The sequence below is a fragment of the Lemur catta genome, chromosome 5 (assembly GCF_020740605.2).
Source record: "Lemur catta isolate mLemCat1 chromosome 5, mLemCat1.pri, whole genome shotgun sequence".
Taxonomy (NCBI): domain Eukaryota; kingdom Metazoa; phylum Chordata; class Mammalia; order Primates; family Lemuridae; genus Lemur; species Lemur catta.
Window position 1 is genome coordinate 73,815,535 of NC_059132.1, and position 16,158 is coordinate 73,831,692.

Sequence of the window (16,158 nt, forward strand, 5' to 3'; positions counted from 1 at the left end):
AACATAACATTGAAGTAAAAATAACTCAACCATGCCAATTTAAAAGCTACTTTAGAGAGAATTTAGAATACATATAGTAGATGGATTGATTGGTCTATATCTAAAAGTGAGAACAATTAGATCTCAATATGTTATCTTTTCTTCGCTCTCTTCCCTCCCACCAAAAAAATTCACAAGCTTAGACAAATAATAAGTTATTGCATAAGTGAAAGGAGGTGTTGAAATTACTTCCTACCATGGTACTCTGGTATAGCATCTTTTACAGTTTGAGGGAAAACTAAGAACATCTGTAAAATAAAAGATGTTAACACTTTTATGCTTGTCAGATCTTCTGATAAAAACAAGTGAAAAACATGAGAAAGTAGTATGAAACTTTCCTTTTTTTAGTGACTTATGTTTTGAGAAACACTTCCCTGCTTAGATCTATCTTTTAACACAATATGAATTTGGTAATATCATAGTTGCTTAGAACAATATCATTTCTCTAAGGATAAGACAATTTCTTTTTTCTTTTTTTGACTGTAAACTGGAACTCTTTGGCTTCAAGAGCTAATATTTAAACAATATCCAATCTAAATGAAAATGTCCAAAACACTGACAGTCCCTTCAACATTTCAGGGGAGAAAACCACACCTGCTTACCTTGTTTACATCTTTAAACACACATACTATTTTTCTATATAGTCTATATTTTTTCTTTTCACACCATGTTTTGTTTTCATGATTCCTATTAAATAATTAGTATACTCTAGAATTTCTTCCAAGTTGCTACTTCGTTGTCCCTCACAACTTTCTCCCATCTGTAATTTGTAAATTTTTTCTGTACATCTAAAATATCTGTCATCGTCTATGATTTTTTCATGTTAAAAACTATCATATACATACCTTAGAGCAGCATTGAAAGTCTAAACTTTTGCAGAAAGATTTCTGATTGAAATAGACTAATAAAGATGTCAATAATAACTTCAGTCATCTTAAGGTAGAATTTTAGACTTTCACATCTAGAAGAGACAGAAGAGATCACACCTAATCCAAACCCTTCATTTAACAGTTGAGGAAAAAGGGCAGAGATAATGATTTGATCAAGGTCACCCAGATAACCAAGGCTAGACAAAAATCCAAGGCTTTTTGTTTCCTTGACTGATTCTCTGTTGATACTCATACAGTCTCCCTTTATTGTATCTATCCAGGTAAGCTACATGATAGCAATAACCATATATACATATACATGTAGCTTACCTGGAATAGTCAGTCTCTCTCTCTCAGAGTTGACTTAGGAGTTAAAAGTGCAGTTTTGGCCGGCGCGGTGGCTCACGCCTGTAATCCTAGCATTCTGGGAGGCCGAGGCAGGTGGATCGCTCGAGGTCAGGAGTTCGAGACCAGCTTGAGCAAGAGCGAGACCCCGTCTCTACTAAAAACAGAAATAAATTATCTGGCCAACTAAAAATATATATAGAAAAAAAAATTAGCCAGGCATGGTGGCACATGCCTGTAGTCCCAGCTACTCGGGAGGCTGAGGCAGGATTGCTTGAGCCCAGGAGTTTGAGGTTGCTGTGAGCTAGGCTGACGCCACGGCACTCACTCTAGCCTGGGCAACAGAGCGAGACTCTGTCTCAAAAAAAAAAAAAGTGCAGTTTTGTTACATGGATATAGTGTGTAGAGATGAAGTCTGGGCTTTTAGCATAACAATCTCCTGAATAGTATACATTGTACCCATTAAGTAATTTTTCATCCCTGGTATTTTTAAAAAAACGTAGATTTGTATCACTCATTTTTAAGTGGTATTATAATTTATAGAAAGTTTTAACTAATTTGCAGAAAAAATTAGACAATTTATAGAGCATTTAACCAAAAAGTTACTATAGAACAAATAACTATTAGAAATAGAAGACCTAATTAAGTACGGTTGGAACCCTTTACTGACCTACCATGATGATTAACTATGCATATGGCTGCCTTTCAGCTCCTTTGTGTGTACCTAGCTGATAGTAAAGTGAAAGGGCATGGACAGTGTCTGATCCCAGCAAGCAAATCATTTGGAAACAATCATAGCCTTAGATCAAAGATTTTCTACTCCATCTAGACTGATTTAAACCTACTAACCTAGATTTTGTCTACAGACAAAACCAGTCAGAAAATAAGAGAATGACTCCTTAAGGCCCAAAGATAATAAGGGAAGATAGAAAGGGAAAATTCAGAAAAGAAACAGACTGGCAGGACCTTGATAGCCATAGGCCAAGACACAGCTGTTTTATATCCTAGCTTTATTTCAGATAGTTAAATGAAAAGTTTCCATTCCTTAGGTCATCAAATATTATTCCATTTATACTACACAGATGACTTCTATACATAGATTATAGCCAATGAAGGATTTTTGTTATTATTGTTTGACCAATACAAGGAATCAGAGAAACCTCTCTGCACATCACTTTTACTCTAATTGACAACATTTGAAGGATGGAACAGATTACATTTTTAACATTTCCATTAAAAATAACACAAGGTCCATTAAAAATTTCCTATAATCTTAGCAGAAGATTGATGTCAAATTAATACTATTAATAATAATATAGATGGAGTGCTGTAGAATCAATACATTTTTAAATAAGTTTAAAATGGCTAATTTTCCTAAAGTATAACAAAAACCTACATGACATGCTTAACTAATAATTTTAAACACAGATCCACAAAATATCTCATATGACCTGAAAGAAATATAGAACATAATGCCAATCTTGTATTTTGAACTAAGTATAGTTCAGGCATAATCTACATCCCTAATCTCAGTCACCTGTTTCATTAATGTCAAGCGCTGATCATAAATAGAAAGGGAGTGGGGATGGATTTGTAATCCAAAGAAACATATTTGACATATGAGTCAACAATATTATCTTCATAAACAAAAGATATCACACCTTCATTAAACCATAAAATTAGCTTTCAATTTTCTTTAGCATTAAATTCAGTATTAACTAATCCTGGTTTTCCTGTCCATCTTCTGGAAATGATAGTAAAGTCCAGCAAAATTTGGTTCTGTAGGTGGAAGAGGCACAAAGAATAACCCACAAATTTTAAAATCATCCCTTCAATAGCTAAGAGTTGTCTTTACCAAATGCACACTTTCACCTGAAGATTATAGTGAGTTATGAAAGCCAAAGTTATTTGGCAGGTAAAATTTAATATTGATCTCATGGTACATTAATAAGTTCAAAAAAAAATTTTTTTAAAGGAAAGAAGGAAGGAAGGGAGGGAGGAAGGGAAGAATAAGGAAGGACAAGAAAAAAGAGAAAAAAAGAAAATCTTATTCCTACTAACTTTCCAGAACAACTGCTTAACTATACATGGAAATAAAAGAATGTAATTTCTACAACCCAAAAATGTATATATTTAAAATGAAAAAAAAAAAGCTACAGGACAAAAGACTTACACCAACATAAGTGAGACTATAGCAAGTTCAATGAAACACCTTCTAAAAAATACTTAATTAATTAACTTGGATGTTCTTAATACTTAATATCCTGGCTCAATTATACAATGAATGGTATTTACTTTTCAATCAGGCTAAAAGCTGCTTACTTCCATTTTCCTAAGTAACAAATTCCTTACTCTATGGTTGTATATTTTGGTGAGATCAAATTATGTATAGTTTAATAAAGTACTCATTTATGCAGTTGTTATTCAACTTGGAAAAAAACCCATTATATATCATACTCTCCATTTTCTTATCCTACTAAATAATACAAGAATTATACTTGTAAAAGTATAATAGGTAAAACATTACTAATCACATATATTATCCAAGGTAATCCAAACAAATTTAAAAGGCCCACAAAACAACACTCATCAAAAGTATATAAACACATTTTATTTTTCAGTACATTTTGATAGGCTTACTATGCAAAATTAAAGCTATTGGTTTTACCTAACATAGCATTATCTTAAGTTCAAACTGTTCAAATGAAAACAATACCCTTGGGTTACCAATCAAAGAGATTACAAGGTTTAAAAAGAAGCTATTTTGTGAGGGGGGAGAAACTTGTTTCAATGGCATTGACCATTTAAAATTATTAATAGGTACTATAGTGAATCGTTCAAATCAAACACTCAATTACTGGTTATTTTAGATTGATTCCAGAATAATAATTATCAATACCTTAGAAACAATCTCTATGACACTTCAGAGTTTTAGAAAATTAAATCATTTCACAGAGGATAAAAGAGAATGTAGTTTTACTTTGACTTTTAATATAATGTAGGTAGTATAATCTTGGCAATTGCTAAAGCTTCTTACATATATTTAAATATAATTACTAAAATAAAATTTCATCAACTAATACACTAACAAACTGTGTTTGGGTTATTTGCTTTTCTTTTTGCTGAAAGAGTTTTTAAATCAGAGAATTTAATAGTGTTTTATTTCCCCATTTATATTTTGACCAAAAAGAAAGGATTTTATTTAAAAAAAAAATCAAGCATTTTTATAATCATGTGGAATGATTAAGTACATAAGAACTAAAAATTTAGCAACCACATAGATGTTTCAAAGTTAGATTTTAGAGGATAAGACTATATACTGGTAAACATGAGGTCCTTTGTTGTCCAAAAATCATAAATTTTTCAGTTTTTTTAAAGTCAATAATGTGATTATTTTTTGAATGCTTATAACATGTGTTCTGGAAAATAAAATCATATAATCTAAAATCTGTGTACTCTTTACTAAAGATTATTGAAATACGGTATATTATTTCTACAGATAATAAAATAATAGATACCTTTTAAGTCTCACTGATCTGATAAAGTAAAAAATGCACTAAAGTATAACTCAGTAAACACATTTCTAAGTAAAGATCAGCAAAAAAGAAAACAGTTTAAGGATTCTGTAGTCTTTGGAAACGTAAACAGGATTATAACTGTCAGATGTACAGAAGCACTGACTTCAGCCATTAGTTTGGTTTTGCTTCTGAGAAACACAACATGAACTACTGAATCATTTCTTTTCAAATCTATACATTCCCTGCAGCAGTTCAAGCTTCATCAGCAGTGCAGGAATGTATAAAAATGACAGGCAAAAGGCATTAGTTTTCTTTTTTTTCTCCCATACTGTTTTCCTATAAATGGAAGACAGGGTTCTTTCTCAAAGCACTTAAGCTGAGGCTGTTTAAGTCAATGATGAAAAAAATATAACTGAATTCTCTCTGCAAGAAAGTAACCCAATTGGATTACTAACTAGTTTTCAAGAAAATTTTGAGAAAATCAAATACTGTATCACCTTAGAATAAAATATAAGGTTAGCATTCTACCTTAACTGCCCATTATTCTTATATTAGAAATATTTTAAGTGTAAGTATTGTCAACTCATCACCTTATTTTAGCACCACAGTACAAAGTTCTGCTTCTAATTTTAATTTTAAATACAAAAATGTCCTCAAATTAAAATATACCAATTTTCTCTTGAAAATGTATTTATATAAATAGTTAAATTTTTCACTTCCAAGTTTATGTACTCATACGGGTTTCAGTGAGAGGAAATCCAATTAATAATTAAAAGTTTATTTAATCATGAAGTAAAAACACGATGTAAAGGAATAATCTGGCTACACTTTTCTGGACCTTCAACATTCACATTTCTCAAAAACTAGTACAGTAATTATTATAACCTGACCTAATTTTTAAAAGGAATTGGAAAGTTTTCTGAATAAAGTTTTAAACATACACATATTTTATAATAACTAAAAACATGCCTACCTCAGAATTATCATCTGCATTCTTATAAAATGTTGCTAACGTAATGATGCAAAACGTAAAGCCTAGAGGAGTCTGAAGGTTATGGACTACCTGCAGTATAAAACAAAAAATTCAAATCACACCCTCAATGTCCTCCTTCCCTTTTTAGGAATGCCCTGAAGCCAGCCCAGTACCACTGCTTTGGGCAGAAGCAGGCTGATGTTGGCACTGTCTAAACCAAACAAACAAGATGTTTAACAGTCAAATAAAGTGTCCTGCAGCCTCCCTAATGAATTTGTCAAGGACCATCAGATTTCGCACCCCCTCCTTTGGCTCATTAACTCAAGTATGATGAGACGGATTATAACAAGAGAATACAGATCAATCGGTCTGAAGACTTGAAGTGGCTTTTAGCTTCTAGAGTTTCTCTCTCTCACTAGGTCTCCTTTAGTAGAAGACGGTATCTCCTGCAGAAGGAGCTGCCACTTCGTCTTAATACACCATCAAGGAGCTGCTGATGGACTTCTATGCTAACATACATAAAAGCAGAGGTGACAGGGGCTCTTCAATTACAGCCTCGTCGGATACCGTTTCCCCCTTCAATTATTTAACCAGAGGAAGAGAGGATCCGCAAACACACAGCTGAAGCTGCTCTTTAAAGCTGAGGCGGCCCGAGAGTGAGTTGGGGTGGGGGAGGGGGAGAGACAGAGAACTAGCAAGAGGGAGCATTATTTGCTGCAAGTGTTTAAGTTTATTGCTGGAATGATGTTTCTAATTAGTACCACGTCCATAAATTAAAGTCGTCTTTGTTTAACTGATTTATTATTTACTAGAGTATCTACCTTAGACAGGGTAAATTGGTAATGAATTGTTTTTAAATCAAAACATTTGTAACGTTTTATCATCCTTCAGCCTCTGGTAAAGCGGAGGAACGCGGGGACAAAGGTGTAAGAAAGCTTAGGCGTGCCGCACGGAGCCGGGGGCAGCGGTGGCGCGGGCTGTCCGGCGAGTGGTGCCGGGCAGATCCGCGCGGCCTGGCCGCCCCACCCGAGGACAGCGAGCGCGGCCGGGGGACGCCCGGCGCCTACCCGCGGACCAGGGGCCGGCCGCACGGCAGCCCTGCGGATGGACAACTCCGTCACCCTCGGGCCTGTGTGAAACACTCCTGGAAGCGTCGCGGGCCGGGCCCCTCCACGCGCGAAGTCTCAGCTGCTCGCGAACCAGAGGCGACGAGGAGCGGCCACCTCGAGCGTCCAGGAGGGAAAGCTCCGCACCCTGTAGCCCCGCCGCCAGTCTCCGCCCAGTAACTGCCCTCGGGAGAAGCTGCTACGGATCCTCTCCCGACAGGTCACACGACTCCCTGCGGCAAAGTGCCCTCCAGCCCAGTACTATCTCCCGGAGCGCCGGTGTGACCTCTCCGGGAAGAGCCGACTTAGCGACACAGTATGGGCTTCCCACACGCGCGAACCCCAAAGGCGCCGCGGCTCCTCTCGATCCTAAGCAGCAAAGCGTTCCGGGACACAAGCTGCTTCCCCCAAGAAAACTGGAGCCCGCAGCCGCCCCAAGTCTCTGCCACTCCGGAGAAGTTAACTAAAGCTCTGAGTCCCAGAGTTTCGCGTACGCTTACTTCGGATTATTCTTCCCAATTCCTTGCTACTGAAGACAAATCCTAAACAATAAATCCGAGTTAAGGAAAAAGAAGCAAATGTTCTTTATAAAGGGAATATAACGAGAGAGGAGGGGTGACAAGCCCCCTGTGGTCCGCACCATATGTGTAAGAAAGAACCAAGAGGTTCAACTGCCAGACACCAAGTAGATGGAGAGAAATTACCTTTCCCTATGCAACTGAATTCAGGTTCACCTGGTTGGACTTTAAGAGGGCAAGTCAAGCCCTCCCAAGGGGTTTTTGCAAAAGCCGCTCCACCAGGTTTAGCAAAACGAAGTCCTCACTCAAAGAGCTTCATAGATTTTAAATTTTAGCGCATAACCCAGGGCTGGAATATAACCTCCCAAATCAAACTAAAAATAATACCAATTACCTGACATGTGTTAAAAAGACTCAGAATCCTGACACCTTAGTTTCAAACATAAACCCTCAATATTAAGCAACTCAGAAACAAAGTTACAGCTTTTTTCATCCGAAAGTATGGAAACGATACAATGGATACTAGCTTATTAAGGATAATACATATACCAAAGGCACATGCATGAGTTTCATTGAAATGCCAAGGGAGGAGTGAAGCCATCTGTGTAATCAATAACAGGATAGTTATAGATTTTTGTAGAAGTGAAGTCTTTTAAAGCAACAGTCAATTATGAAAATAAAATCTTTTACAAATGATACTCTGTACAGCCTGAGAATATATTCAAAACTAGATTTACAACATTAACATTTTAAGAAACTTTAATTCAGGTTCACGTTTACTTCCCTTCATTTTCATTTAGTTTGAAACAATTTTAGTAGCTTATTTTAAAAGTATAGCCTACTAAATTCTACAACATAAATTTGCACCATTTCTCACAACTTAGATATTTTCTCTCTAGTACCCAGTTCTTCTAATGATAAAATAATGCTGTTAAATATATCTGAATCTTAATTATTACATAATTATCAAACAAGGTGCTTAGACTAGTTTTTGCCTGCCCAGTTTTTCAAAAGCATATCGTTAATTACTAAAAAGAGATTCAGGGTCACAAACCTTCACATTATTTCCACTCCAACCCCCACTGGTGCATATATACAGCAATTGCTCTGACATTGGCAACAATGGGAGGAGAGAGGAGGGTAAGAGAAGGGAAGAAGACTTTACAGGAGGAAAAAACCCTAGAAAAATTAGGTCCTTTCCCAAACTCCCTTTTCTCCTCCCATTTGTCTTCAAGCCAAAGTAATTTTGTTAAAGTTTGCACCTTCTGCACAATGTTGATAGAATTAAAAAAAAAAAAGTGAACCTTTCTGAACCACTGCTACACTCCCTCGCGTTATTCCAGCCATCTCCAGGACAGTCCCTTCTATATAGACTATTTCTTCTTTGCAACTGATAATAGAGGAGGATAAAGAAGAGGGGGCTGTAAAACGTGTGCTAATATTTAACTTCCACTATCTCCTCCTATTTTCTTACTTCTCTCTTTACCCCCTTTCTTTATCAAGTGCAGTGGTGGCTACCGTTCGCCAGGCGTGCCTGTCTTCTCTCTCGGATTGGCTAAAGCACTGACAGCTCGGATAGCGATTGTAGGAACTGAAGCTCCACCCCCGTCATGATGGCCCTGGGACCATTCATAAACTAAATAACTCCAGGAAACAGCGAGGGAGAGAGAGAGAGAGAGAGAGGGAGGGGGGAGAGAGGGAGAGAGAGAGAGGAGAGAGAGAAACACATGAGGAGAGGGAGAGGGGAAGAGAGACCTCGAGGGAGAGGGGGAAAGGGGAGGAGGGAAAGAGGAGAGAAAGGTCGGAAGGGAGCAGGGAGAGACGACTCAGAAAGTGGAATCTGTCACAAGCAGCCTAGAAGAGGAGAAGAAAAAACCTGAATCCTTATATCTACACCCCAGATGCAACGCAAGCAACGACTACATCACACTAAAATAGATTTTGTGAGGGCCAAAAGTATAAATTATGAAGCAGAAATGAATATCAAACAACTTCTAGCGGTTTGCACCTAGAGAAAGACAAGAGGAACCCACTACAAACCAACCAACCCAGTCAAAACAACGCCTCCAGTAGGAAAAGAGGAAAACTGCGACAACAGGACCCCCTAAGAAGAGACACGACCAACACGTTGAGACTGTGGGGAGTCCGCGAACATCCCCGAGTGTGCCAAGGACTGAGTTGCACTACGTGGCTCTCTGGACATTAATTACATCCTTCACCTACCATTTGGGGGAGGGTGAGGAAGAAGGCACTCACTCACCTACACTGAAGACGTCCTGCCAGCCTGGGAAAGAAGTTTAAGAATGAACCACTAAATGCTTCGCTTTTGTTTTTAAATTTTGCTTTGGCACTTAAAAGACTTCATTTCCAGATTTCTGGGCAGTCTTGGCTGTGGACATCTAAACCTAACCTCTTGGTAACCTGAATTTTTCTCTCTTGCATTCTCCACCCCCATCTCTCTGTCTCTCTCCCTCTCTCTCTCTTTCTCCCCCCCATCTTTATTTTGCATATCAAGAGAAAGCAAAACAGTCCCAGGAGGTACTTTTCTTTTTCAAAAATCACCTTTTTCTAATTTTCTGCAGAAGAAAAGGGATTTCGAAAGAGGGAATAGAAAAAGCCAGCCGGCTACAGCATAGGCCGGTCAGCCCAGGTGGAAAACAAGAGTGAAAGTGGGGCTTAACCCAGAGCACACCGCCTCTTTCGAAAGCCGCAGGGCCACCACCAGCGTGTGAGCCTTGGATCCCTCAACGTATTGCGAGACGCCGGTGTACAGCCCGGACCTGTGCCCAAACATGATTGCGGCTCAGGCCAAGCTGGTTTACCAGCTCAATAAATACTACACCGAGCGCTGCCAGGCGCGCAAGGCGGCCATCGCCAAGACCATCCGAGAGGTCTGTAAGGTGGTCTCGGACGTGCTAAAGGAAGTGGAGGTGCAGGAGCCTCGCTTCATCAGCTCCTTGAGCGAGATCGATGCCCGCTACGAGGGGCTTGAGGTCATCTCGCCCACTGAATTCGAGGTGGTGCTCTACCTAAACCAGATGGGCGTCTTCAACTTCGTGGACGACGGCTCGCTGCCCGGCTGCGCGGTGCTCAAATTGAGCGATGGGCGGAAGCGGAGCATGTCTCTCTGGGTCGAGTTCATCACAGCGTCGGGCTACCTCTCAGCGCGTAAGATCCGCTCGCGTTTCCAGACGCTAGTGGCCCAGGCAGTGGACAAGTGCAGCTATCGGGATGTGGTCAAGATGATCGCGGATACCAGTGAGGTCAAGTTGCGCATCAGGGAGCGCTATGTGGTGCAAATCACTCCGGCGTTCAAGTGCACTGGGATCTGGCCTCGCAGCGCTGCACAGTGGCCTATGCCTCACATCCCCTGGCCCGGCCCCAACAGGGTGGCGGAGGTCAAGGCCGAAGGGTTCAACTTGCTCTCGAAGGAGTGCTACTCGCTGACCGGCAAGCAGAGCTCCGCGGAGAGCGACGCCTGGGTGCTACAGTTCGGGGAGGCGGAGAACCGCCTGCTGATGGGCGGCTGCCGAAACAAGTGTCTCTCCGTGCTGAAGACCCTGCGGGACCGCCACCTGGAGCTGCCCGGCCAGCCGCTCAATAACTACCACATGAAGACGCTGCTGCTGTACGAATGCGAGAAACACCCGCGAGAAACGGACTGGGACGAGTCGTGCCTGGGCGACCGGCTCAATGGCATCCTGCTGCAGCTCATCTCCTGCCTGCAGTGCCGCCGCTGCCCTCACTACTTTCTGCCCAACCTCGACCTCTTTCAGGGCAAGCCCCATTCGGCCCTGGAAAGCGCTGCCAAGCAGACCTGGAGGTTGGCCAGGGAAATACTCACCAATCCCAAAAGCCTGGACAAACTATAGGGTGCTGGGGACTGCTTGAAAAGCGACACAAACGGGCGTGCTCTCTCATACACACAACACACAACTCAGCGATACAGCAGAAACTCTAGACACAAACTTTTATGTAAGTCACCTGAAAGAGGAATTAGGCAGAAGACCTTCATTAATTAAGAAGCAAACAAAAAGAAAGCAAACCAACCAAACAAATGACGCTCTTGCACAAAAGTGATTTTCTTCCAAACAATGTGAATTTAAAGGGTCACACAAAAGAAGCAATCGGGCTTTGCCACCACAAAATGAAACCCAAGGTACATTTTCAAATCAATGTATAGTAGTTTCCCCCCTTTTCCTTCTCTCTTTCTCTCTCTCTCTCTCATTTTGTTTTTGGTTGCCTGAATGTTGTCACCAAGTGAAAAAATTATTTAACTATATGTAAAATTTCTCTTTAAAAAAAAGTTTTACTGATGTTAAATGTATCTCAGTGCCAATGTCAGATTGTGCCCTTCCCTTTCTTGCACCTCTACCCCTACCCTTAAGCCCTCTTGTTGAAAACAGTAATAAAAATATTACTTTACATTGTAATTGACTGTTTGTGGATTGTTCTTAAATGAAGGCAGGTGAGATCACAGTTTAAAACTTACAATGTATAGATGTAAGGAACTTGAAGGAACTAAATGCAAGAAGCTTCCATTTGAACTATGATTTGCAAAATTTAAAATACAGCACCTTTTGTAGAATCAACTGGACAAGTTCCCACCAAAATCCTTACAAGAGAAAATATTAATTTTACTCAAGTAAAATATATTTTTCCTGTAGACTTTAAAATTAAAGGTAACATCAATTTCATATTTGAAAAAAGAAAGCAGTATGAAAGAACAGATTTTTATCTTAATTTTTAAAACAAAAAAATCTTTTTCATATTGAAAATGAAGGTATATTGTTTCTTATGCCATAATTTTGAAACATTCAATCTGAGTCTGAAATACAAAGGAAATATTTATAAATCTTTTCTGAATACTTAAAGTCAGTTGATACTTTTCCTTCAACTATTTGTTCCCTCTTCAAGCTTTAAATAATAAAAGCTTACCAAGTAAATCAACCACACTAAAAATGAATAAAATGCTGACAGCAATATTTCTCCCCCAGCAAATGGGGATATGAACAATTCAGATTTATAAATTACTTCAATTTTAAAATGGCTTAGTTATAAATGACATAATAATGATTATTTTTATCAAATTGCAAGAATTATTCTGAAGCTGCTTGCATGCCATTCAAACAAAAAAGGTTTTAATACCATTTTTACAACCAAAGAAAAATTATTGTTTCAATAACTTACAAATAAGCAAAGTACCTTCATCCTTCTGCTTTTCTAAGGTAACAATCCAATATATTCATTTGAATGTTTCAACTTTAACAAAGGTTTATTTTTAATGCCAGGAAACAACTGATCAGAAAATAACAAAATTAGTAAAACTGAAAAGTATCCCAAAGGAATTGGTTTGTCTTCTTTATATTGGAGGTAACTATATACTCCATTAGGCTATGCTAATGGTGAGGTACAGGTACAGAATATATGTCCGATGTTACCCTTTAATATTTAAAATTTGTCCTTAGTATTAGCCCAGTTTTACTTTACTGGGAAACCCATGAATGAGAAAAATGTTCTAAAAAAACAACTTTAAAGATCAGAGGAAGAAGTTTGAGTGGGGGAAGGGGTATATGGAAGGATGAGCAGCAGGATAGCAGAGATGGATGAAAAACAAGAAAACTACTCAGGGGTCTGAAGCCTGGTTCACTTGACAAACAGGTTTAAGTTGTAAGATTCCCTGGTAAAAATAGCCTTGTGCTAAAAATATAAACTTTGATCTTATCTGTTCTGAAATCATCTCCACTCTTTCAACCTATATCTATTTTTCTAGCCCCTCTTCCTGTAGATGTAGAACAAACTCACCATAATACTAAGTGGTTCAGACAAATACACTAATTCTTTTAAATAATAAAAACCAATTTTGTGTCTGGGGAAAATGTTCTTAATTTTAAGACTATTTCCAAAGCAAGCAGTAAGTGCTTACATTTGCATAAAATAATTTGAAGGAACAGTGTTTAGTTAAGAACATTAAAATGATATCTTAAAACTCACAAAACTATTTACAGCATTAGATACCTATATCTCCCTTGAACTATTCTTGGAAAGCATTTTTAAGCTTTGGCAAAAAGAAACAAAAATATCCCTAATTCAGTATCTTTTCTTCTTTCTTATTTAATTTAATGCAGGTATCAGCAAAAAAGGAAAAAGAAAAACATAGTGGCAACACAAATGTCCACGTTTACAAAACACCTTAAAGCACTAATGTCTATACAAAATTAAAAATTTTTCCAATAATTTGGCTGAAAATTTTTAAAAATATAAATTGGCAGAAGTTTTGATTTCTGGAATACTAAGCAGACTGCAGTGGTATAAGACCATTTCTATGATTAGGCCAAAAGATCTCAATATTTTACAGTCAACAAGGAAAAAACTAATGATGCTGTACAAAATAAGATCAGACAAAAATAAAAGTTATAACTTTCCTCAAAGGAGCAAATAACTTCAAAGAACCTAATCTCAAAGATTGACAGATGTTCTAATTTTGAGAACAATTCATTAGACACCTTAAAATTCAATAAAATTTTAGACTTTAAGCCATGTGTGCCCAAAAGCTTTGGAATATTCTAAATTAAATCCCAGCCTCTCTTAAATTCAGAAATTATCAGGAATCAGAGAATTTGAGTTATTTTGGTAAACTTTCCTTTCCTAAAAAAAACCTAAAATACATTTTCAGACATTTCAGCCATGCAACAAAGTAGAAAAACTTTTTAACTGATGTAATTTCAGAATTAAAGTTTTCTCTACATTGGATTAGCTGAATTATCAAGCTCAAAACAATCAGTTCCATCGTAGCCTTCTTGCCATAAAGTCTACCAAGTCCTGTCTTTTTAAGGCACCAATATTAAAACAAAGTGCTGGAAACACGCCTAAGATAAATTATTTGTAAAGTTTTTAATAAAATTATAACATTTTCATCAAGAAATATTTTGAAATACTTCTAAATCCTTAAGATTTGATAATTCACATGATTACAAAACCAAAGAAACTCCTACCAATACACTCAAAATGTGTATGTGTGTATGTACACACATAATCGGCCCATAAAATAAATTATTCCATTTTTTTAAACTACTTCTATTTCTACCTTATTCTTCTTAAAATGAGGTTGCTTATTTTACTCATTTTTAAAGAAACTGTTCCTTCTCAGAGCAAATTTATCATTCTGTTTCATGAAATAAACCTAATTTTGGCTTTTATGACTGTGCTACAAATGTTTCTTAGTAAAAATAAAGTTACCAAGAAATACATTTTAAAGAGGAAATTACATATTCATTTAAGAACAGAAAATTACACAGTGCCTTGTAAAATCTACTACAGGTAATGGGAAACAGAGGTATCTCTCTCTTTCTCTCTCTCTCTCACACACACATACACACACACACACACACAAAACATGCTTGTATACAGGACAGAGTAGTAAGTCATGGGGACAATGCAAGGAGGGTGATATATTGATATCATATCCAGAAAACATAAAGGCTAAACAAAATAATTCCACTCTCAATCTCACCGAATTTTGTATCTTAATTCACCCTGGACCCTTTGAGGCAAAATATATTTATAGGAGATATTCCCTAAGGTTCCCTCCCCCACCCATGAGCTAATGATAAATGTAATAAAGTAGAAATTGTTTCTGAATTTAAATGAACTTCAATAATCTAACTAGTAGGGAATCACAAGCTAAAAAAGATAATTGCATTGTATATAAGCCAAGGCAATCCAGCAAGAAATTCAAACTAAGCCTGTCAGATTTACCAAAACCAATCTTACCCAACAACAGCCACCACCCCATCATTAAAAAAAAGGAAACCCCTTCCTCATCTTCTCACCTTGGGGTCGACTTTTTTGAAATTAGGATCCTCTTCATCCACCTCAAAGTAGAGTTCAGAAGAGGTGACAGAAAGAGTCCCCTTTACTACAACAGAGGGGGCCACAAGCTGAGCTGGTGTACTCAGGCTAACAGGACCTGCCAAAAGGAAAAGACAAGCTGCACAAGCTGGAATGGCATTTTTCAAAAAATAAAATTTGACCAGAAATTTTATGTAATTTTTTATTCTCACTTCTAGTACTAAACTGCCTGCCAAATCATTCTACACTTACATATTCTGTCTATCCCAAATCTTCCTCTGAAAATGCAAAGTCAGGATTCTCATACTAGAAGATTTGTAACAGGCAGTTAATGATAACAGTAAACTAGGATGCAATTATTTTACAAGGAGTCTGCAAAGCTTTGGTCTAATCTCTAGGTAAGAAGATGGCTCTACCTAAATAAGTCCATCCACATTCCATTTAGAAAACAAGCCTCAGGCTATCAAACAACATGGAACAACAACCAGAAGCAAGGAAGCCTCAATAGGCTTCCAAGGCTAGGATTTAGCTTAGAGTTTGGCTGAGGCATGACTATAAAAAGATCAGTAGCTTATTAATGAAGTGGTAAACATTAAACCATATTCTCTGATAAAGATTTTGTGCCAGGTTGACACAAACCCTCTTCCATGACAACTTTACACCATCAAAAACTGTAAAAATACTTCTTTTCTAAGCCTTCCTTTCCACTGTTAAATATTGTTCAATGCTTCCAAATCTAATACTTCAAATGTAGTTCAGGGACTCTGGGAGTAAACAGCTGGAGGGTGGGTTTCCAAGTGAATGAATTTTTATTGGAATAATCAAATCTCCACAGGGCTTATCAAAGAGACAAATCAGACTGCTACTGAAAACAATAGATTCACTACAGATAGAATGACATAAAATATATTAGAGCTAAACCTAAAATAAGGACTAAAA

General features: G+C 37.7%; 2 protein-coding genes across 2 annotated transcripts in view; one reads left to right on the forward strand and one right to left on the reverse strand.

Moving 5' to 3' along the window:
* Nucleotides 1-16,158, reverse strand: part of LRBA (LPS responsive beige-like anchor protein) — a 613,453-nt gene that overhangs the window by 248,667 nt on the left and 348,628 nt on the right. Inside the window, exon 40 of the mRNA XM_045552108.1 lies at nt 15,201-15,337. Within this exon, the coding sequence (XP_045408064.1) occupies nt 15,201-15,337 (137 nt within the window). The remainder of the gene's footprint in view (nt 1-15,200; nt 15,338-16,158) is intronic.
* On the forward strand, nt 9,157-11,801 carry MAB21L2 (mab-21 like 2). The gene has a single exon (XM_045552105.1). The coding sequence runs from the start codon at nt 10,161-10,163 to the stop codon at nt 11,238-11,240; it is 1,080 nt and encodes a 359-aa protein (XP_045408061.1). The 5' UTR covers nt 9,157-10,160; the 3' UTR covers nt 11,241-11,801.

Bases quoted from the DNA above. Each gene is read 5' to 3' on its own strand.
- MAB21L2 (XM_045552105.1), top strand. From the start codon at position 10,161: ATGATTGCGGCTCAGGCCAAGCTGGTTTACCAGCTCAATAAATACTAC.